We start from the raw sequence: 23,271 nt of genomic DNA, 5'->3' as shown, positions 1-23,271 counted from the left end.
GATCATTTAATTTTTTTTAAAGTTTTTTAAAATTTATTTATTTATTTTGGCTGTGCTGGGTTTTAGTTGCAGCACAGGGGATCTTCGTTGCGGCATGTGGGATCTTTTAGTTGCAGCATGTGGGATCTTAGTTGCGGCATGCATGTGGGATCTAGTTCCCTGACCAGGGATCGAAACCAGGCCCCCTGCATTGGGAGCGTGTAGTCTTACCCACTGGACCACCAGGGAAGTCCCCAAAATAGATCATTTTAAAAGCAAGTTATGTGGTGTATTTCCATATGTAACACTGAAAAGCCTCCTTGCTTTAAGTCCTTGGAAGGAAAGTTTTTTTAAAAGAACTAACACTTTCAACTGTAATATGAAAGAGGGATGCTGAAAATGAACAATGTTGTTCCTTTAATCTCGTGCCTCATAGTGACAGATCAGAGACCTTCTGGAGACTTGGTTCACAAACACCTAGTATGTAACAAAATTACCTTCTTAATGTCAAATTAGATAGAAGCTAACATTTAGAGAATTTTCTGGTTTAATATATATACCAAGGCTTTGGAAGTTAAATATAAGAAATTGTGCCCCTATATAACATTATCTCTTAACTATATTTAGGAATATGAAAACAAACTAGTAAAGATTTATTGGTTGAAATAATTATTAATTTTTGTGTTGACATTCACTTTAGAACATGTGTATTTGAAAAAAAGAATTTCAGCATTTCACATAGGAGGAAAAAAAATCCAGTTCTTAGTTTTTTAACTCTGCTTTTTAATTTTATGTTCTAAAATATATCTACAGTCTACCTCTCTAAGATTATTATTGAAGTCTTTCATTGTTAAAGCATAAAGGTTCCTACTTATAATCAAATTATATGTTCCAAATTCAAAATTAAATTGTCCTTGCCCACTGTTGAGCAGTATGTAAATAATTTTAAAAAATAGCCGTGTTGGGACTTCCCTGGTGGTCCAGTGGTTAAGACTCCACGTGCCCACTGCAAGGGGCACAGGTTCGATCCCTGGTCGCAGAGCTAAGATCCCACGTGCCACACAATGTGGCCAAAAAAATAAAAAAGTAAAATAAAAAATAGCTGTGTCATCCAAAAAGTTTTGAAATTCTTCTATCTACTCTGATAATAAATTAAAGTTTAAAAAAGTTTAAAATGTTAAAAATTTTTGTTTTAAGTAAAACTTATTTTTTTAGCATTTCACTGTTTTCGTTCTGAATTTGTAATAGTTATAACATGTACAGACCATGTGTGGTTTTCAAAATGCTTATTTTTTCATACGTGGTAGACTTTGTTTATGAAAGTATAAGGGAGTTTTTTTGTTAATGTAGTGGTAAAGAAACCTATGTATATCTTGAGAGTATATATTAAAAACTTTCTTTAAGAAATGATGAGACATATCTTTGACTCAATAGGAAATGTGTGTTGCTATAAGCAAGCCTTAGTGTCTGCTAACCTGCTTTTTTTTTTTTTCAGTGTAAGCACTGTAAGTTTAAGGACTTTTCAAATTTAGGATTATATAAATGTTTTTACTTCTCTTATTTTTACCTGTGACATCACTAGTTATAACATGAAGCTTTATCATCTAAGGACACATTTGGTTCTTTTATGAGCCATTTAATTTTCATCTTTTCTGTGATCACACTTCTTGAACATGTGGAATGAAAATGTAATTTCATACTCTTTATGATGAAAAAGAAAATATATACCCTTATTGCAGGATGAGGGTATTGTTTCTATCATGAATACATTATCATATCCTAGGTAGCCTGGAAAAGTGAATGTCTCTGAAAGTATGATACAACTTTTGTACTTTATCAAGTTTTATTTACACAGCAGTTTTCAGAAACTGTTGCCAATGGAAACTTACATTTGGACAGTGTAGTCTGCAAGTACTGTTTAGTGAGAAGTGTGTTGTTCTTGAGTAATTATTCTATTTGAATTTATGCAGCCTGGGTAGTTGTTAGACAACCTTGGTAATTGCTAAGCTCTACTTATTCTAAGAGGATGCTGTCTTCATGGATCATAAGTTTTCGGGTTTCCCCCAAAGTCATTACTTCTGCTTTAAATTTAGTGTGACAATCCAATAGCTATCAGGTAGTAGTGGAGTAGCTTTCTTCTGTGTAAGACTTGGCACACAAATAGTTTTGTGGAAAAATAACAGTTATAATTTCTCTTAACAGCTGTGACATCTTATGAAGATCTTGGACTCTTTGCATTTGGATTACCTGGAAAGGTAATTATTTTTTTCTCCTTGCTGTGTTCAAAATCCTGAAGGGAATTTTTCCTTCCATTTCCAGTTAGAAAAGACAAGTATATATAAGAGAAAGAAATTAAGGGAATAAAAGGAAACTAAAATGAAGAAAGAGAATGATGGGAGCAGGAAGAGAGAGAAGAAATCTCTGTACCCTTCCTAAAAATGCATTGATAAATTTAATTCAACACTTAAATTTTTTTAGTGTTTTTTACCCTAATGAAGGAGAACAATGACTTGTATAATTTTAAATCAGTAACGATGGCCTGCTTTAAGTTTTTCTTTTTAATTTTGATTATATTATCTGAGTAAATTCTCGTGAAGACAGGACAAGACAGAAGCATAGAATTAAACTTATAGCATGTTTAAAAAAACTGATAATTAGAAGATCATATCATTTAAGAGCTGAACAGTGCTAAAAGATGATCTAGATGTCCCCTCATTTATAGGTTAGGAAATTAAGGCCCAGAGAAGGGAAGGGGCCTATTTGTCTACAATTACTTAGGCCAGTATTACATAGGACTCCAGACTCAAAATCTACTTTTCCTCCTTAGAATAAGAGAAATAACAACAGTATTTATTGGGCATTCATCTGTGATAGGCATACTAAACTAATTTAATGGGTAGAGGAAATACTGTCTTCTTCCACAGGTAATCAGTAGTTAAATATTATTGTTAGTGCTTTAATATTTTTTTATTTCTGAAGAGCTGTCATACTTCTAAAATCCATTTACATGTTGGCTCCAAACAGGACTTTTTCTTTGTAAATCTGTTGTTTGTATTTTTTGTTTGTTTTGTTTTTAATATAAAACGATGCTGTATTTGTAGATTGCCGAACTAGCTTCTTAGAAGTGAGTCTGGGAGGAAAAAGGTATAGCTATGTAATGGTGGGGGGGAATGTGTATTTACATTCAAATTAACTTTGGTTTTAAAGCACAAAGAGAATATTTAAATCATACTATGTAACCTCATGGTTTGGAGCTTATCTTTTTTTTTTTTTTTGCGGTACGCGGGCCTCTCACTGCTGTGGCCTCTCCCATTGCGGAGCACAGGCTCCGGACGCACAGGCTCAGCGGCCATGGCTCACGGGCCTGGCACGTGGGATCTTCCCGGACCGGGGCACGAACCTGTGTCCCCTGCATCGGCAGGCGAACTCTCAACCACTGCGCCACCAGGGAAACCCTGGAGCTTATTTTAATAGCCTGAAACTTGAACTAAATGGAGACTATGTTACTTTTGAGGGTAAAGGCTTTTGTTAATCATCTAAACAATTTCTCTTTCTCGAAGATCAGGATGTTTGGTATAATCATGATCAATTAACTGTATCCAGTTTAATCAAGGAAGAAGAAGATGTTATTTATATAAGAAAACTCTCCAATTAATTTAATATAATCTGTAAACATGCCTAAGCATCATCACTGTTATTTCACATTGGTGTTTCCTGCATTCCTTGGATAGCAGCAGACTCTACAAGAAGAACATGGATTATTGAGAGTCCCCTTTTCCTAAAACTCTACAATAGTTGCATTATCATTTTAATGTATGCACACAGTTCTTAGTAGGCAGATACACAGACAGAGAATAGTCTAAATGAGGAGTTGTTTGTTTGTTTAATATTTTCTCTCAACTTCCACAGTTGGGTTGAAACTTTCCTATTTCCTTCTTTCCAGATATTATATGAATATGGATATGACACATGATAGGGTAACATTGTTCTGAAAATTAAATATTTTTGAAATGCTTTGAACTTTTTAAGGAAAATTTTTAATTGTTTATAAATGGATTTATGTACTTGTCAAACAAATATTTATTGAGCAAATACCATGTGCCATGCACTGTGCTAGGCACTGGAAATATCGATAGATCGATAGATTGATAGAAAGATATACTGACTTTCTAGATCAAAAATGCTTAAATTCAGACAAAAAATGGGAAGATAGTCATCACTAAGCTGATATTATTGCTTTTTGCAGTATATTCTTAGAAAAATCCAAATTTCATTTGTGATTGACAAAGGTATCAATTGCATATGAAAAATAGTATACAAAAATTTCAAAAAAGTCTTTTCACAAATAACTGTGAGTGACACTTTGGAACTAATTTTTAAATGGGTTGATATGTAGAGATTTTTCTGGAAAATGTTAGAGTGGAGTTACCACATTCAAAGACACCTTGCCAAGTGTTTCTATCATTATCCCTGCTTTCCAGACCCCAAGGCTTTTAGGTCTCAGTAACTTAGTTTATTCCCAGGATAGGCAAATGCTGTGTCACTGATGGAATTTCTAGGAGAGGAAGGGTCATCTCTTCCCAGTCCATGTAGTAATGATCTTAGATAGCTAGTCAGCTCGAAACATACATTGGAGGTACAGATCCACCAAGATATAAGTGACTGAAAGGCCCAAGTGGAAGCAGAATGTTTAATCATTTCTCCTGAGTACATCTGATGACCAAGAATGGATAAAGTGTTATCCTGAGTTTCCCAGGAATGTCATCAAAGATCACAAGTTAGCAAGCCTGCAGGCTGAACATAGTCCTCAGGCATATTTTGTTTGGCTCAAATCTTTTTTATTTTTAGCTGATTGCCAACAAAGAGTTATGACATTTTAAAAGAATTCAATTTCTGACTTTTCTTGAAAAAGCAGAAGATTGAGCTACACTGGATTCACATTCTCACATGTCAGCAACTGGCCAGAGCTGTGCAGCAGCTGCCCCATTTTGAAACGGGAGGACTTCTCCAATATATTACACTCTTTACCACCTCCTGTTGTCTTGCACTCAGTCTACTTCATATTATTGAGTTTAAAACATTTTGCTTCAATTTTCAGATGTGAGAATATGTAGGCTCTATAGAGTTTTCTGCTCTAGACTTTATTAATCCCTGCGACAGGGATGTTCAAGGCTTGGTGTATGCCAAGCTGATACACTCCGCAGACTATATTATTCCCTTCTGTGCAGTACGGCATTGACACAACACACCTGAGACTATCTCAGTCTACCTAACAAAGCAAAGTGATGAAACCAGTAAAAAAGGGAGAATGAGAGCAGATAGATTCAATTTCAGTTTTTTGGTACTTTGATAACCATTGATTACTAGCTTTTTAACACTTTTAACTATTTAAAAATGACTGCCAAGAAAACTTACGAAAGTGTTCTTTATAGTAACCATGGAACTATTAAAGAAAGGTTATGTGATGATTGTTAGTTTTATATATTACAAATGGCTGGCAAAGTGTATTCTTTTCAGTTTCTCTTCACTCAATTTCTGCATCTGTTTTTAAGTCATAGTTATTAGATTTTAATAAAATACTGATCCTTTTGTATTATTTCCCCTTTCATCTTCTGAATACACTTGTTGTTTTTTAGATGGTGGTAGCAGGCACCATAATAATTCAGAATATTGGAGGTAAGCAATTGAAAGTGCACTGCTTATGCATAAATGTGATGGAAATGATTTCCTCCTTTGGCTTCTTGCCTTACTACAGGTCTAGCTGGGAACCTGAACCTCTGTAGACATAGGTGTCTCAGAAGCCCTGTGTGTTGTCCTCATTACTCTTTTTTTTTTTTTAAATCCTTTTTAGCACTTGTAGGACAATAGTTTCTAAATTCAGTTGCAGCTAAACCCTTGATTTCAATCTTGTTATTAGGTCTGCCACACACCTCTAAAGCATGGGCTTTCTGTAGTTGTAATAGTGGTGAAGTACCGCTTGGAAAAACTCTCCAGGTGATTCTGAAGTATTTCTCCTCTACTTTTGTCCTGATCACCCCCAGTGGCATGTACTGCTTTAGAGGGAGTGGTGTTTCATGGCTGTGTCAGGTGTGGAAAGGCAACCTTCTTTTGTAACCAAGAAATTGAAAATGACCACGTGGTTTAAAAAATAAACAAACTTGGGCTTCCCTGGTGGCGCAGTGGTTAAGAATCCGCCTGCCAATGCAGAGAACACGGGTTCAAGCCCTGGTCTGGGAAGATCCCACATGCCGCGGAGCAACTAAGCCCATGCACCACAACTACTGAGCCCGAGCGCCTAGAGCCCGCGAGCCACAACTACTGAAGCCCGAGCGCCTAGAGCCTGTGCTCCGCAACAAGAGAAGCCACCGCAATGAGAAGCCTGCATCCTACAGCAAAGAGTATCCCCCGCTCGCCACAACTAGAGAAAGCCCGTGCACAGCAACGAAGACCCAACGCAGCCAAAAATAAATAAAGAAAATAAATAAATTTATAAAAAAAGAATAAACAAACTTGAGACAAATGAAAAGTATTCTCACATTTATCTTGCATCTTGTTCCCATTAAAAAATGATCCTGAGGGGCTTCCCTGGTGGCGCAGTGGTTGAGAGTCCGCCTGCCGATGCAGGGGACATGGGTTCGTGCCCCGGTCCGGGAAGATCCCACATACCGCGGAGCGGCTGGGCCCGTGAGCCATGGCCACTGAGCCTGCGCGTCCGGAGCCCGTGCTCTGCAACGGGAGAGGCCACAACAGTGAGAGGCCCACGTAACAAAAAAAATTAAATTAAATTAAAAAAATATGATCCTGATATCAAGAACTATGTAGAAACAAAAATTACTTTTAATTATTGATAGTTATTGACTAAATGTATTAAACATTTAAATCCAAAATACTATGGGAATCATGTTTGTATATGTTGTAAAGAAGTCACAAATGCTGAACGATATCTTAATTTTCTTTTACCATTGACTGGAGTGCTAAATAAATACTTTTACTTTAAGGTTAAATACAGAGAAGGTTGATATGCACTTTGGATCTTATTCAAGAAGGTATGGTCAGAGGAAATTTTAATCTTATTTCTTATCTGTGATAGTTCAAAATAATTTAAACATGACAGCTTTAATAAAGTTTAACTGATACTCGAGATATGAGCTATTTCACTTTAAGTATTGTTCAGCAAAATTCCATCTTTAATGAGTTTCTTGGTCAAGGAAAAAATTAACATTCCAAAAATAAATTGTATTTGCCATTGTTTTGGAAATCCTGAACATTCATGTTTTAATTCTTTGAATTTTCAGGGCAAAAAAATATATTATTGAAGGAGAAGAATACTTTCTTGGATGTCGTACCAAATAATTTCCTTGTTAACACACACTTCGCTCTTCACATTAGCAGTTAGTAACCAGTCTCTTACCTAATGAATCTATATAATATCATTGAGTTTAAGATCTACTTTGGAATACTTTATTTTAGCAAATATGTATTGCTTAAATGTGCACTTGTAATGTCGCTAATGTGAAAGTATGTTTTGGTATTTTCAATCCCTTATTTTCCTCTCTATATGATTAGTAAGAACCATCAAGCACATTTTGTTTGGATTAGGGTTAACTGTTGTTTATTTTATGTAGAGTTTTCAACCCAGGACTTTGGATCTAAATTTGTGACTGGCAAAATGCCTGCTGTTGTATTCTCTGTATCCTTCACCCTGATCTCTTCCTTGTTCCCTAATCTGGTGTGCAACTGTTATTGGACATGACTCTATTTTAGCACTTGCTGTTATTAGGTTGAAGTTATCTCTGTATATGCTTTTACTTCCCCACTATATTGTCAGCTCCTCCAAGGCAAGGATTATGTCTTATTTCTCTTTGTAGTCCCAGAACCTAGCACAATACTTGGAACTGGATAAACCTTTTTTTTAAGCTTAATGGAGCTGAATATGATTTATATGTGCTATTTCCAAGTACTTTTTAATATTCTAGCTATATTTATCAAGAAGAAAAGGGGACTTCTAGACTGATCACTAGCTTTAAATATTTGAAAAGCTGAACATGAAATATAGAAAGATACTAGACTAATTTAGTATTGTTCTGGAGGGCAGAACTGGTTCTAATGGGTAGAACTCTACAGTGAAGCTGGTCTGGTTTCATTTGGAATGCTAAGCTGTGTGATAATGGAGATGGCCTACACTCCTTTGATAAAGCTCTGTATCCCTGAAGACATTCAAACAGAGCTGGTTGGTCAGTTGTCAGAATGTTCTAGAAAGAATTCTGAATTTGGTGGCAGATAAATCATCAGTTCTTCCAACTGTTTGTTGATTTGCTTGCTTGCTTTGTTTCAGAAACTTTTTTTAAAAAGTGACTTAGAAGCAAGCACAGAAATTTTTAATGTCCCTCAAATTCAGAAAAGCTGGTAATGCTTATTCAGTTTTTAGAATAATGTCCTCATGATTTTCTTCACATTGGTTAAAAGTTTATCTATTGAGAGCCCACTAAATAATAACTGAAACATTTTCAGAACTTTTTTTTCTTTTGTCTTAGCAAGATGTGCATATAATCATTCCTTTATTATAATAGAATTGGAAGCTTGCTCTTGTGAGCAGAACACGGGGTTGGAAGTCAGATACGTTGAATTCTTTCTGCTCCAGTCTCTGCCATTAGGTAGCCATGTGTGTTGGGAAAATTCCTCTCAGCTTCAGTTTCCTCTTTGTTAAATTGCTGGGGGTAGGATGGGAAAAGCACGAAGCTTAAGGTCCCTTCTTACCACAAAAGTCACCTTCTAATTTAGCACTTTGATAGGCATGTTAATTCCTTCAGAGCATTAAAATATTTTTATTACAGGAAAGTTTTGTGGGAGGGTTATTCTTGGTTCAAAAGATGATTTGGTCTTTTCTTAGGTATCTTTAACAAGTCAGAAACTATTGCTCTAAAAGCTTTCATGGATGCTGTTCTTTTTCAGAAAGGGGAGTCTCAGTTCTTAGAACTACCCTTTAGGGCAGCCACTGAGCCTCTGAGGTTAAAATCTAAGAACTCCAGGCTTACGAAGTAATTTCTTGATTAATCTAAGCTAGGTCCGTGGAAGCCCTTAACAGCGCTAAGCCATGTATGCTTGAGAAGAAACAGCATACTTATTTGGGAGGATCTTTAATATGTTGTGCATATGATTTATTTAATGTTATTCTTTCAAAATGGATTTTGACTTTTCCCTTTGTTAATTGGAAATACATTGGATATTTGTAAGATGGTATGAAGTGTATAGCATCAGATTAAATTTTTGCACTTCTTACATGCCTATCTGCATATATAATATAGTTCAGATAGCATTTTTGAAAAATAGTATATTCACTATTAGTATAAATGCTTGGAGTTTTTCAGTGGTTGTTTAGAAATGAAAAATAATATAATAGATTGTCTTTAGGTCAAGCCTCCTCCTAGACACTTTAATTATACTTACAACAGCCCTTCAGGGTAGATGATATTATCCTCGTTTTACAGAGGTCGAAATCAGTACTCAGAAGGGATAAATGACTTGCTTACCTTTACCCCTTAATACAGCCAGGACTCAAATCTCACTTTGTCTACTTCTAAAGGCTTTGTTCTTTCTGCTCTGATATAGTAAATACTTGTAAAGCTATGAAAAGATTAAATGTTGAGGATTTTTAAAACTCATTGGGGACAGGAACTATGTGTTTTCATAACTTGACCTAGTTTCTGGTAGAGGAACTCAATAAATAATATTTGTTGAATGAATGAGACAATTAAAAAAATTCTGTTTAAAAGCCTAAGATTTTGCTTCAAGGAGACAATTTTATATACTATATAAATGATAGAAAGAAACTTGAAAGTCCATAGAGTGGTTTATAGTTTAGAATTATATAAAAATTAAAAGGTTGAAAATATTGAGGAGAGTTAGATCTTATTTATGTAAAATAGATAAAGTATTTTAATATCATCTGCTTTCAGGTTGGATAATCATGTCTTAGATTAATGCTTCCTGACTCTTATTCTTTGTAACATTTAAACATTTCTCAGTTTTCTTGGGATTCTATGCCCCTGATGAATCTATGAGAAAAATGAAACAGGGGCCTTTAGAAGCAAGATGATCATGAATTGTCCTTGATCAATATTTGTTACATGGATCTTTTAGTAAGACTCAGTTTATTCCCTGCATCTTTGTATTCCATATATCTAAGTAATTTTGCTCATTCATTTATGCTCTTAAGTACGTAGCACTTAGTAGGTGTTTAATAAATCTTATTTATTATAGGAAGAAAGTAAGGAATAAGAGAAGGAGGGAGAGAAGGAAAAGCCAGTGACCTGGTTTGGTGTTCCTTTAAAAAAGGAAGATCAACTGGCAAGAGAAGACCACACAAAATGCATAAGTGAGCATATGGTTTCTTTAGGGAAAAATCGACTGTCAGAACTTCACAGAAAACCTTTTTTCCCCAGTACAATCACACACCAAGTATTAGTCACAGGGCACTAGTGTGGTCTGACAAATAGATTGGAAAGATCTACTGTCTTTGAAAAATCTCTAAACTTTATAATAGAAAAAAATGTGACTCACTAAATTTAGCACTCTTTTTTTCTAGGGTTATGGAAACCATTACCTTTAGAAAATGGAGAGCCACGTAGTAAAATACTACTTAGAAGCAATTCCTGATTGCCTCCCAACACTGATGAATTAGGGGCCCAAAATAGGCCAGAGCCAGAGCCAGAGAGGCCCCAGCTGCCCGATGCCTCAGGCACTGGAGGGGCATTTGCTGAGAGTCATTGTTGCTTGGACATAAAGTCAGAAAAGAAGCATCTGGGAGTTTTAATATTTAATGCTGTTAGAGGGAAGAGAACTCTGGCTGAGAGTTTGAATTTAGCGGACTACAAGTTAAAGGATTAAGAACTGTAATAGCAAATAAGTACAGGTAGTTTCCACATAGTTCCTCTAATTGTGTTGCATTATGAGATTCTTTTCCTAAAAACCAAAGTAAGTAGTTTCACAAGTGTTTGAACTCCTGAGATAGACCACTCAGTTGGCTAAAGTATCCCTAGAAATCAAGCAGTAAACCTCAAATCATCTTTAGTCATGTTGAAAGTCATGTTAACTCTGATGAGTATGTGATAAAAGTGAAGTTAATTGATGTTATTTCTGGTTTCATATCTTGCCCAACTCAAAACGCAAGGTGAGTGGCTCCTGGGAGTACGTTAAATTCTTATTTTGCTCTTTTAAAATATGAAGGACCACTATGGATAGCATATTCTTTCCTTAGTTCTTTAAAGGAGAATAAAGATTGAGTCACTGTTACATATTTTGGAAGGGAAACCCTAAACATTAGTAGACTTACTGAAACCTCCTGAAATTGCTAGAATGACCCAGATTTTCCAGCCTGGCAGAGATCCCACAGACCTACTACAGCAGCCTTGATTAACGCCTCAGTTTGGGTATCTAAGTTTTAAGAGAAACTCAGCAGCCCTTTTATGTGGTCAAGTAGCACAGTTTCTAAATCTCATAAGCAGAAAGGTATAAATAAGATCATTCTCAGTTGAGAGCTGTAAAAATTTCAAATTCTCAGTATTTTTCAAAATCGTGACTTAATATTAAGTTAGAAACCCTTTGGCTTTACTTTCTTACTGAAATATGTGTGTGTGTGTGTGCGCGCGTGTATTTTTTGCGGGGGGTGGGGGTAAGGTAACTGAAGTCTTTCAGAATTACTGGTTTGTACCATCTCCTGGGACACAGGGATTGGGAGTGCTGTTACAACGCCATCTGCTGGTCGTCTCATCTGTAGTCAAACTGCGGCTTTTTTGAGGCCTGAATAGTATTGTCCAGAAATTCTAGAAAGCACTGTCTTAGAATAGGAGAAATAAAGGAAATTTGGAAGGGGAGTATTTCTTACAAGTCCTTCCTTTGACAAAATTTACTGGTTACATGTCACTTTAAAGAGGTTTTGAAAATATTGTATTTCTTAGTAACAATTATTAATTGAAGTTTAATTATAAGGTTCTCAGAATAGTAAATATTCTGGTCAGTTTTTATTCAAGTTTAAGATCTTGATAAATAGTAAAACAAAGATATATATTTTCCAAGGGTTATGGGGGGGGAAGTTCCTCCATATATTTTTGATTTCCATTTGTGCACAAATTAGGGAAATGACCTTGTTTTCAGAGTTTTTTAAAGTCTTTTTTAAAAATGAGAGAGATTGTGTTGTGTATTATTTTGAATGGAGATATAATTTCAGTGGCATTTGGACATTTATTAGGAACACCAGGTTAATAAGACACATTAAATAGAATAAACCAGTTGCTGTCCATGACTAAAAACATGTTTGAAGTAAAACTGAATCTCTCTTAGAAGGAAAGGCAAACATTATTTCCTCCCATAGTACATCTGTTTAGAGCTGGCTGACTAATCCTTCAAGAAGTTGCTGAACTTCTTCCAAGTGCTGAAAACCTAATTCTGTTTTAAAAATAGATCTACATAATCTTATCTTCATACGTGTTTTTAAGTGTTTAACAAAAAGGATAATTATTTTTGTAAATTAATGGTTTCTTAGGTCCACACTCCAATTGAAGCTTTGTCGTTTTTTTTTTTAAGGGAGTCCTAAAAAGTAGCCTATGAGAGTACAGGGTTTGTGGGAAGAAGAATTGGTTTTTGTATTAATTTTTTTCAATTTCAGTATAGTGTTAATATCTCAAATATGTGAGAACAGGACACTTTCTCTTCCGAACTACAGTAATAGCTGTAGATGCAATAGAATCGTAGTGGTAAATGCAATAGTCCTATCATGAAACTCCTTAGCCTGTCTGAGGAATCTTGACTAAACACTTTACCAAACCAGCTACAAACTGAAATGAAAACACATCTCAAAGTGAAATGAACATTATAAGTGTTTTTAACGCTTCTAACTAATGTTCTGTGTTGTAGAAATTCTTTATTTTCTTTGAACCCAACTGCTAAACTGAGCATTCGGTAGCAATTTGTTGTTTAAATGGTGATGAAAAGAAAAAAGAACAATGCTGGGGAGTGGTCCTTTTGATAGACTTTTCTTATTTCTTTTTCCTGTGGTGGATTTCTTCGCCACTTTGCTTCTCTGCACTTTCTCATAACATAACAGTTAATAGTGCAGATTTCTCAAGCCAGATGGGCTGCTTCCACCATCACTAGCTTGGGCAAGTTACCTCTTTGTGCTTCCATTTCCTCACCTGTGAAATAAATAATATCTACCTCACAGGTTCGTGGTGAGGAAATAAATTTAAACTTAACTTTAAATGAGGAAATAACTTGCAAATCACTTAGAATAGGCATACTAAGCCCCCAAATGTTCGCTGTTCTTATAATTCTTCTCCTCCAGAGCACTTTTCCCTTTTGTGTTTTTGACATCTCTCCCCTCAGCCTGCATGCTCCCAACTCATGTGTTTCTCTTTATGATTAGATCAACCAATATTAATACCTTACTACTTGCTATTGCCTAATCAAATTTTACCCTATTTTAGTCATTTCTTAATAGAACAGTTGCTTCTCCACATGGCTTTTAAAGAATACTTTCAACTTCTGTGTTTCGATTAAGTTGACAGATTTTTTATTTCCCTCCCAGGGAAATAAATTTCTATTAAATGAGTTCTATTTGTTATGTTTAAAATGAAGGAGAAAAGAATACCTATTTAGTTAATATGGTGAAACTAAATGATTTGTAATGGTTGAATACCTGTCACCAAGGTATGTCTTCTAGCCCTAATTCTGGCTTTGGTGGTATGAAGGCCAGAACCACTTAGCTATAACCATGGCTCTTGTGGATGACCCTGTTACAGCTATTAATTTAAAGGACAACATGGTGTGTCTTGTATTAGGAGTCTACACTATGTATCGATGTCAGCAAAAATCATTTACAAGTTCTTGCTTATGACCTGTCTCTAAGATAAGTCCTTAAACACTTCCTTATGCTATTAATAGAAGACATGAGATGAAAGGTGTTGGCAAGCAGCTTTTGGAGCTAGTGAACCTTTGGGTTAAAAACAATGGATATATGAGCATTCCTATTGAATTTATATCTTTAAAACTTTTCCCCTTTATTTTATTGAGCTGACTGTTCTTTTTATGTAAATCTAAGATGTATTCCTAACTTAATGTATATTCAGTAATTTTTGTTTGTCTCTGTACTACATATAATATGTTAAGGTGCTAGTCCTTGCATGAAAGTTTTCTTGTGGTTAGGAAAAAATAATCTAGACAGTGAAAAGGATAGTGTCTTTCTTTGTTTTACTTGCTTAATCAGTGGAGTTTTTCCCCATCATGAGCTCTGTGGTTTTGTAGCTCTTAAAACAAACACCAGCATTCTCTAAGAAGCAGTATTTTACATGTTTTATTATATTTATATCTTGTATGCTGAGATCTTTTCTTCTGAGAGAGAAACATATGTTTGGTGAGTTCATATTTCTTGAAATATACATGATTCTTCAGACTGGAATCTAATGAAATAGGACTCCCATTTGAAAACCAAAGAGTTAAGGCTACAACAGAGGATAAAAGTGATCAAATGATTAGCCAGGGGCTAATAGAAATTCTGGGAAGAATGACAGATTGTATATTAGGAAGAAATATGATCTCATATTCATTGAAGCTTTTTACAACTAAAGATCTAAAAGAAATAATAGAAAATTACTGAAAGAGATGAATGTCTGAAACTTTAGAAAAGCATGTGGTATTGGATTAATCCAAGCAAGAAAGACTGATGGGCAGATAATAAATTACATTGTGTAGGAAGTCTGCATTCCTTGTTTTCAAGTACTTTTTTTTTTTCCTTGCAAGATATATTTAAGTAGCTCTAGGCCAGTTTCAGAATATTCAATTCATGATTTTCATCATCACACCATATGTGTATGATTCTTTGGAATAGATAAAGTATTATAAACAAAGACCCCCAAATCCTTTAGTGGTGAAGGTTAATCTAAACCTTCCTTCTGTTCTGTACCAAATTGGTAGCATTTTTCCTTATGAGAATATGAACAACTTAGAATACCTTTTCACATACGATTAATTGTAATGTCCCATAACTAACAGAGAGTTTGGAGAAATGTACTGTACTTCTGCTGAGGAAAAGGCTTTATTTCAACAGCTGTACTTCTGCTGGGAAAAAAGGAATAGTCATAAACTGGAAAATGTGAATATGTATATTTTCATTGCAGAGAAGTGACTATTTACTTAACTGTTCTAAATTTTACTTTGCCATAAGTACATGTTGTTTTACCAAAAAAAAAAAAAGAGAGTGTATGTGTTTGTATATGTAAGCGTTGCCTATCTTCATGTAAATTTATACACAAACTAGTATATATGCTTTTTTCCCCCCAGGATCGAGTGGTCACACAGCACTGTAATAATTGTGAAGTTCAGCTACTTTTAAATATGTTTATTGAGAAGCATACATTCTTCTTCTTAAACTCTTTGAGCCTTTTAATCAGTTTTCCCCCACATTTTTGCCATTCAGCCTTGGCATTCATTTGTGTTCTTAGTTTTTGGAGGTCCAAGGAGAAAGTGAAATGTTTCTTGAAATATAAATAAGTAATAAAATTAACATGCACACAGAGTACACTCTATTCTTCATGGACATATTCTTGTTGGCTCTTTTTTAATATATACTTAATCTCTGGGGGAAACAGAGATTATTACTCTGTTAAACTGACTCTAAATCATCTGGGTTTCTATATACTTAAGCATTTAAGTTTAAACTCAAGTATTTACATATAAATGAGTTCTGTATTCTGTAACCATATTAAACATTTCCTAGTGTATGATGGAAGGTTAATAAGATGTGGGTTTTTTTTATAGCTATACCAGAAATAAGATCATTATTAAAATGCTATAAAAGTTCTTGGATCCTGTCTGATAGAATGTGAGAAATAATGCTAGCTTCAGGTTTTGATTGCATAATACAGATGAGCCCTGTTAATAAAATGGAGTAAAAGTTATAAGCTTTGTCTATTTAATATGCTTAATAGTTGCAATTGAATCTTTTCTCATCTGTTTTAGAGGACAACTTAAAATGTAACTCACTGTGCACTTTGTTATTGTTTTATAATAACGTGTCCAAAATGTGTGTGGAAGGACAGTGGCAGAGAAAAGGAGAGAGAGGAAGTGAGACTTCTGCGGGGAGGTCTCTCTCTAGTAAGAAAGAACAAATAATCAAAATTATTAGCTGTACTTATTTATCTCCTGTGTCTATATCAAATGTTGCTAAACTAACTGCTAATGCCTTGGACAGAGGAATAACATTAAGAGTTTTGGCCAAACTTCAAGCAAAATTTCATTTATAAGTAGCCTATAATCAAGATGCTTTCTTTTACCTAAATCATTTGCCTTGGACTTGAAATGTAAACAAAAGATACCTAATGAGCTTACCAATTATTCTTCTCTACAAAGTTATTTATCTCCATTTTTATCTCCATTCCTGGTATATATCTATCTTTGAGGATAGTGCAGTATGAATTAATCTTCCACATGCTGTTGTAGCCCAAATGGACATCCATATTTCTGGATAGATTGTTCTTTAAATGGTTAAAAATTATAGAATTCTAATAGGAACTCTTTTTATTCTGTTTGCAGCTATGTCATCTTATCTTTTAATTATTAAAACAGAGCTTCCTGCTGCTATTTCAGAATTTTTGTCTGGAGACCATAGTGGGTAAGAAAAAATATTTCACATTGTATCCATTCATTTATTAATTCAATAAATACATATTAAGCCCTTGTGGGAAGTAAAATAAATGTAGCCCCTGCCCTCAAGACACTTACAAATTAGGCAGAGGCAGAGTAATAATAGAGAAGAAAACACTGCAGATGTCTAGTGATGCTCCGTTATGTGCAGAGCACTGCACTGTGAACCCTCTGATGTGCCAGTGTAATTCTTGCATTCCATGGGGGCATGAAAGGACAGGACAGGTATGAGCTAGCTCTTGGAGAAGAGTAAAGGAGAAATTTCTGGACATGAAAGATTGGGTGGGGGATGGGGGAAGGCAGAAAGCACTGACAGTAAAGGTCTTAGTGGAGGGGAGTGGATAATTCTGCTGCCACTTTTCAGCGAACCATAGTGATAAAGATAAATCAGAGTGATAACGTTACAACATACTTGTGTAAGATCCTGTTATACAGCATTATTAGAAAAAATTTGTTTCATTTCCTGTTTTTTAACAATATTATAAACAATACTAAACCATGTTACACTGCCCTTCTCCTTTCTTATTTTAAAAATACTGGGCAGCTCAATATCAAAAAAACAAACAACCCAATCCAAAATGGGAAGAAGACCTAAAGAGACATTTTTCTAAAGAAGATATACAGATTGCCAACAAACACATGAAAGGATGCTCAACATCGCTAATCATTAGAGAAATGCAAATCAAAACTACAATGAGGTATCATCTCACATCAGTCAGAATGGCCATCGTCAAAAAATCTACAAACAGTAAATGCTGGAGAGGGTGTGGAGAAAAGGGAACCCTCTTGCGCTGTTGGTGGGAATGTAACTTGTTACAGCCACTATGGAGAACAGCATGGAACAGTTCCTTAAAAAACTAAAAATAGAACTACCATATGACCCAGCAATCCCACTACTGGGCATATACCCTGAGAAACCATAATTCAAAAAGAGACATGTACCACAGTGTTCATTGCAGCTCTATTTACAATAGCCAGGACATGGAAGCAACCTAAGTGTCCATCGACAGATGAATGGATAAAGAAGATGTGGCACATATATACAATGGAATATTACTCAGCCATAAAAAGAAACGAAATTGAGTTATTTGTAGTGAGGTGGATGGACCTGGAGTCTGTCATACAGAGTGAAGTAAGTCAGAAAGAGAAAAACAAATGCCATATGCTAACACATATATATGGAGTCTAAAAAAAAATGGTTCTAATGAACCGAGGGGCAGGACAGGAATAAAGACACATGTAGAGAATGGACTTGAGGACATGGGGGAAGGGTAAGCTGGGATGCAGTGAGAGAGTGGCATGGACATATATACACTACGAAACATAAAATAGATAGCTAGTGGGAAGCAGCCGCATAGCACAGGGAGATCAGCTCAGTACTTTGTGACCACCTAGAGGGGTGGGATAGGGAGGGTGGGAGGGAGACGCAAGAGGGAGGGGATATGGGGATATAGGTATACGTATACCTGATTCACTTTGTTATACAGCAGAAACTAACACAACATTGTAAAGCAATTATACTCCAATAAAGATGTTAAAAAACAATACTGGGTTCTAAAGACTATTGACTCATCTCTTTTTTATAGCAGAAAAAACCCAAATTAATTATACTTTTCCTTTTACTACGTATAACATGAAATTTTTAGAAAAATAAACTTGAAAAGACTAAATGAATCCTTTTAATTGTCATCAAATTATTATATATAGTTTCTAAACCACAACACTAAAACCCGTCAGACTTTTAGATTTAAATGTTTGGTTGTTTTGCTCCAATATTTGAACTTGTTCTGTACTGCAGGGCAAGTTTTCAAAATTGAGTTTTAGATTTTACAAGTTGGCTTCCATGAAAGAATTCTACTTAGACAACTGCAAATACATATTTATAAGGAAAATATGGTATAGTTTAAATCTGAATAGGAACCATCAAGAATATGTGATTGAAAAAAGGTAAGTAGAAGCCCTTAATGATTTTTCATCATTGGAATATATTGTGCCTTTGTATAGGTTTCCACATTCATTATCACATCAGATACAGCTACCTTGTTTTTTATTTTATCTATAGTTTTATCTAGTTACTTTTAAGTTTTTTGCTCTTATTTTGATCAACAGTTGCTAAATGACATACTTATGTGAAATTTGCCTTTGTATTTGCTGTAAAAATATTGAAGGCAACTTCTATTACTCAAAAAGTTCTGTGCAAAGAACAAACGTATGGACACCAAAGGGGGAAAGCGGCAGGGAGCAGGGTCGTGGTGGGATAAATTGGGAGATTGGGATTGACATATATACACTTATATGTATAAAATAGATAACAAGAACCTGCTGTGTAAAAAAAATTTTTTTAATTCTACGCAGTAAATTTCTTTTATAATTTAGGGCTAAGAACTCAAGGCAATAAGAGGTGAAATAAAGAATGTTAGACTAAGAGTAAATTCTCTCCATTTCATATTCAGTAACCTCAGGAAATTAATTTAACTTCTTTTGGCCATATAATTTAATTTTGGGCCTGAGGTTTCTTCATCTGGCATAATGGTGGTGCCAGTACTGCCTTCTTAACAAAGTTGTTGAGATGACCAAATAAGATATTATAAATATACATGCTTTTGTAAGCTGATAGCATAGTGTAAATGTGGAGAATTAAGCAACTCCGTAATGTCGTATGTCAGTTATACCTCAAAAAAAAAAAAAAAAAAGAAGGAATTCCAGTAATAATAACTATATAAAGGTAGTTTTTCCCTATTTGCTCTGACTGCCAGGAAGGTCAGAGTCATATTTGAATGTATTGCATAAACTATGTTAATCCTACTAGTTGTCACATGTGTTCTCCTTTTTCTTGGTCCTGAATTTGGTGACTTCTCGTTATTTTCTTTTTTATTGTCATATATCACAAGGACAAAAATACATATAAAATTTTAGAAATAATTAAGGTAGTATGTGACAGAACTGTTAAAACTTAGGTCGTCTTTTTCTAAAAGTGATGCTTTTACCATAGCTTCATTTTAAATCAGTTGTCATTTACTTTATTGGTTTTTTTCTCTGATTTGTTTAAAGAAACAAATAAAAATTAACTCCATTTTATTCATATTAGTAGAAAATTGATAAAAATGTTATTTTTACATGTCAGAAATGAATTTTTAAAACTGTATACTTCAAAATACTGTGGCCAGTTTGCATCATCTCCGTTATGATGTTTTAAAATTGCACATCTTTTTAACAGCCTCATCTTGTTTTAAATGTAACGTATATTCACTTATTTTGGATTTCAAAGTTTTGAAAAGCATTAGTAAGTGACTAATTATATTAATTGGTTAGAATGCAGTTAAATCATTAGTCTTTAAACCTTAATGCTGTAAAATAATTAAGACACAAATGTTATGGTAATTGATTTAACTATCTGGGCAGTTTATTTCTAGGTAGAGTTACAGAGCAATATTTCCTCTGTGAGATTAATCTGATATTGATATACTTTTAGGGTTTGAATTACAATGCATTGCAGTTAAGAATTTTCTGTTGTGCTTATTTTCTGTGTTATCCGTGAGATTTGATGTGCCTTTGTGAAAACTAAACCTTTATAAAGATGTTATCAAAAAGAAACTTTATTTTCATAATATCCTAATTTCAAAACTTATTATTAGAAGTCAGAAGCTATAATACTTATACCAATTTTTTATGAGGCATCTATATTTTCATAGAATAACTTATATTCAAAAAAATCTATGGCTGTTAAAAGTTGGAAGCTCTCTGTTAACATTTAATGATCTTGTCAGCGGAATATGATTGACACAATTAAGTTGTCTTGCATTTGAGTTACATAATTGATATGGGATGTGAGTAAGATCCTAATTCAGAACATATGATACTCTTGTTCCATTCGAGAATGAAATTAAAGCAACTTATAAATAAATCTGGTTTTCATTAAAATACGGGAAAAAATCTGCATGCCAAAGCATTTGCAATACAGCTAAGGATCTATACTCTATATTTCATACTTGGAACATTTTTATCATATAGGATTAAATCCACAGATCAAACAAGTTTTCCAGGAAGTATAAAACTTTTTACTCTAATTCTTTTGGCTTGAAGAGAGTGTATATTTACGATAGATCACAGTAGGAAAATAGGGGTTTTGTTAGATAACTCTTTTTTCCCCCACTTAGGAAAAAATTTCAGGTTAGCATATTCTTCTAAAATCTTGAGTTATAAAATGTGCTTTTGCAACTTCTTTGTACTGGCTTGTATTTCTCAAGCTGGAGTTTTATTTTGTAAGTTTAATCATTTCTGTTCCTTGGAAAATATCCATTGCCAAGCACAATTCAGTTGACTGTGACATGCACATGAAATTTAAACTAACTTTACTGTGCATTACTGTATTGCCTTTATTTATTTATTTATTTATTTTTTAACATCTTTATTGGAGTATAATTGCTTTACAATGGTGTGTTAGTTACTGCTTTATAACACAGTGAATCAGTTATACGTATACACATGTTCCCATATCTCTTCCCTCTTGCGTCTCCCTCCCTCCCACCCTCCCTATCCCACCCCTCTATGTCATCACAAACCACTGAGCTGATCTCCCTGTGCTATGTGGCTGCTTCCCACTGGCTATCTGTTTTACATTTGGTAGTGTATATATGTCCATGCCACTCTCTCACTTTGTCATAGCTTACCCATCCCCCTCCCCATATCCTCAAGTCCATTCTCTAGTAGGTCTGTGTCTTTATTCCCGTTTTACCCCTAGGCTCTTCATGACCTTTTTTTTTTCTTAGATTCCATATATATGTGTTAGCATACAGTATTTGTTTTTCTCTTTCTGACTTACTTCACTCTGTATGACAGACTGCAGGTCCATCCACCTCACTACAAATATCTCAATTTCGTTTCTTTTTATGGCTGAGTAATATTCCATTGTATATATGTGCCACATCTTCTTTATCCATTCATCCGATGATGGACACTTAGGTTGTTTCCATCTCCGGGCTATTGTAAATAGAGCTGCAATGAACATTTTGGTACATGACTCTTTTTGAATTATGGTTTTCTCAGGGTATATGCCCAGTAGTGGGATTGCTGGGTCATATGGTAGTTCTATTTGTAGTTTTTTAAGGAACCTCCATCCTGTTCTCCATAGTGGCTGTATCAATTTACATTCCCACCAACAGTGCAAGAGTGTTCCCTTTTCTCCACACCCTCTGCAGCATTTACTGTTTCTAGATTTTTTGATGATGTCCATTCTGACTGGTGTGAGATGATATCTCATTGTAGTTTTGATGTGCCTTTCTCTAATTATTAATGATGTTGAGCATTCTTTCATGTGTTTGTTGGCAATCTGCATATCTTCTTTGGAGAAATGTCTATTTCGGTCTTCTGCCCATTTTTGGATTGGATTGTTTGTTTTTTTGCAACAAAAAGAATAAAATATCTAGGAATATACCTACCTAAGGAGACAAAAGACCTGTATGCAGAAAATTATAAGACACTGATGAAAGGAATTAAAGATGATACAAATAGATGGAGAGATATACCATGTTCTTGGATTGGAAGAATCAACATTGTGAAAATGACTCTACTACCCAAAGCAATCTACAGATTCAATGCAATCCCTATCAAACTACCACTGGCATTTTTCACAGAACTAGAACAAAAAATTTCACAATTTGTATGGAAACACAAAAGACCCCAAATAGCCAAAGCAATCTTGAGAACAAAAAACGGAGCTGGAGGAATCAGGCTCCCTGACTTCAGACTATACTACAAAGCTACAGTAATCAAGACAGTATGGTACTGGCACAGAAACAGAAATATAGATCAATGGAACAGGATAGAAATCCCAGAGATAAACCCATGCACATATGGTCACCTTATTTTTGATAAAGGAGGCAAGAATATACAGTGGAGAAAAGACAGCCTCTTCAATAAGTGGTGCTGGGAAAACTGGACAGGTATGTGTAAAAGTATGAAATTAGAACACTCTCTAACACCATACACAAAAATAAACTCAAAATGGATTAAAGACCTAAATGTAAGGCCAGACACTATCAAACTCTTAGAAGAAAACATAGGCAGAACACTCTGTGACATAAATCACAGCAAGATCCTTTTGACCCACCTCCTAGAGAAATGGAAATAAAAACAAAAATAAACAAATGGGACCTAATGAATCTTAAACGCTTTTGCACAGCAAAGGAAACCATAAGCAAGACCAAAAGACAACCCTCAGAATGGGAGAAAATATTTGCAAATGAAGCAACTGACAAAGGATTAATCTCCAAGATTTACAAGCAGCTCATGCAGCTCAATGCCTTTATTTTATTTTTTTATTTTATTTTTTTTATAGGGTAGAGGGAAGTGGGGGAGAAAGTTTTTCTGTTTTTTTTTTATAAATTTATTTATTTAATTTAATTTAATTTTATTTTTGGCTGTGTTGGTTCTTCATTGCTGCATGTGGCTTTTCTCTAGTTGTGGCGAGCGGGGACTACTCTTCGTTGCGGTGTGCGGGCTTCTCGTTGTGGTGGCTTCTCGTTGTGGAGCACAGGCTCTAGGTGCATGGGCTTCAGTAGTTGTGGCACGTGGACTCAGTAGTTGTGGCTCATGGGC

At 34.8% G+C, this 23,271-nt stretch overlaps 1 protein-coding gene across 1 annotated transcript in view; it reads left to right on the top strand.

Moving 5' to 3' along the window:
• The window catches only part of SLC38A6 (solute carrier family 38 member 6), a 76,873-nt gene that overhangs the window by 24,309 nt on the left and 29,293 nt on the right, over window positions 1-23,271 (top strand). Inside the window, exons 4-6 of the mRNA XM_060004446.1 lie at window positions 2,182-2,234; window positions 5,616-5,655; window positions 16,564-16,642. Coding sequence (XP_059860429.1) covers window positions 2,182-2,234; window positions 5,616-5,655; window positions 16,564-16,642 — 172 coding nt within the window. The remainder of the gene's footprint in view (window positions 1-2,181; window positions 2,235-5,615; window positions 5,656-16,563; window positions 16,643-23,271) is intronic.

Source organism: Delphinus delphis, chromosome 2 (assembly GCF_949987515.2).
Source record: "Delphinus delphis chromosome 2, mDelDel1.2, whole genome shotgun sequence".
Classification (NCBI taxonomy): Eukaryota; Metazoa; Chordata; class Mammalia; order Artiodactyla; family Delphinidae; genus Delphinus; species Delphinus delphis.
The sequence above is the reverse complement of the archived record's forward strand: the minus strand, read 5'-3'. Positions and strand labels throughout refer to the sequence as shown.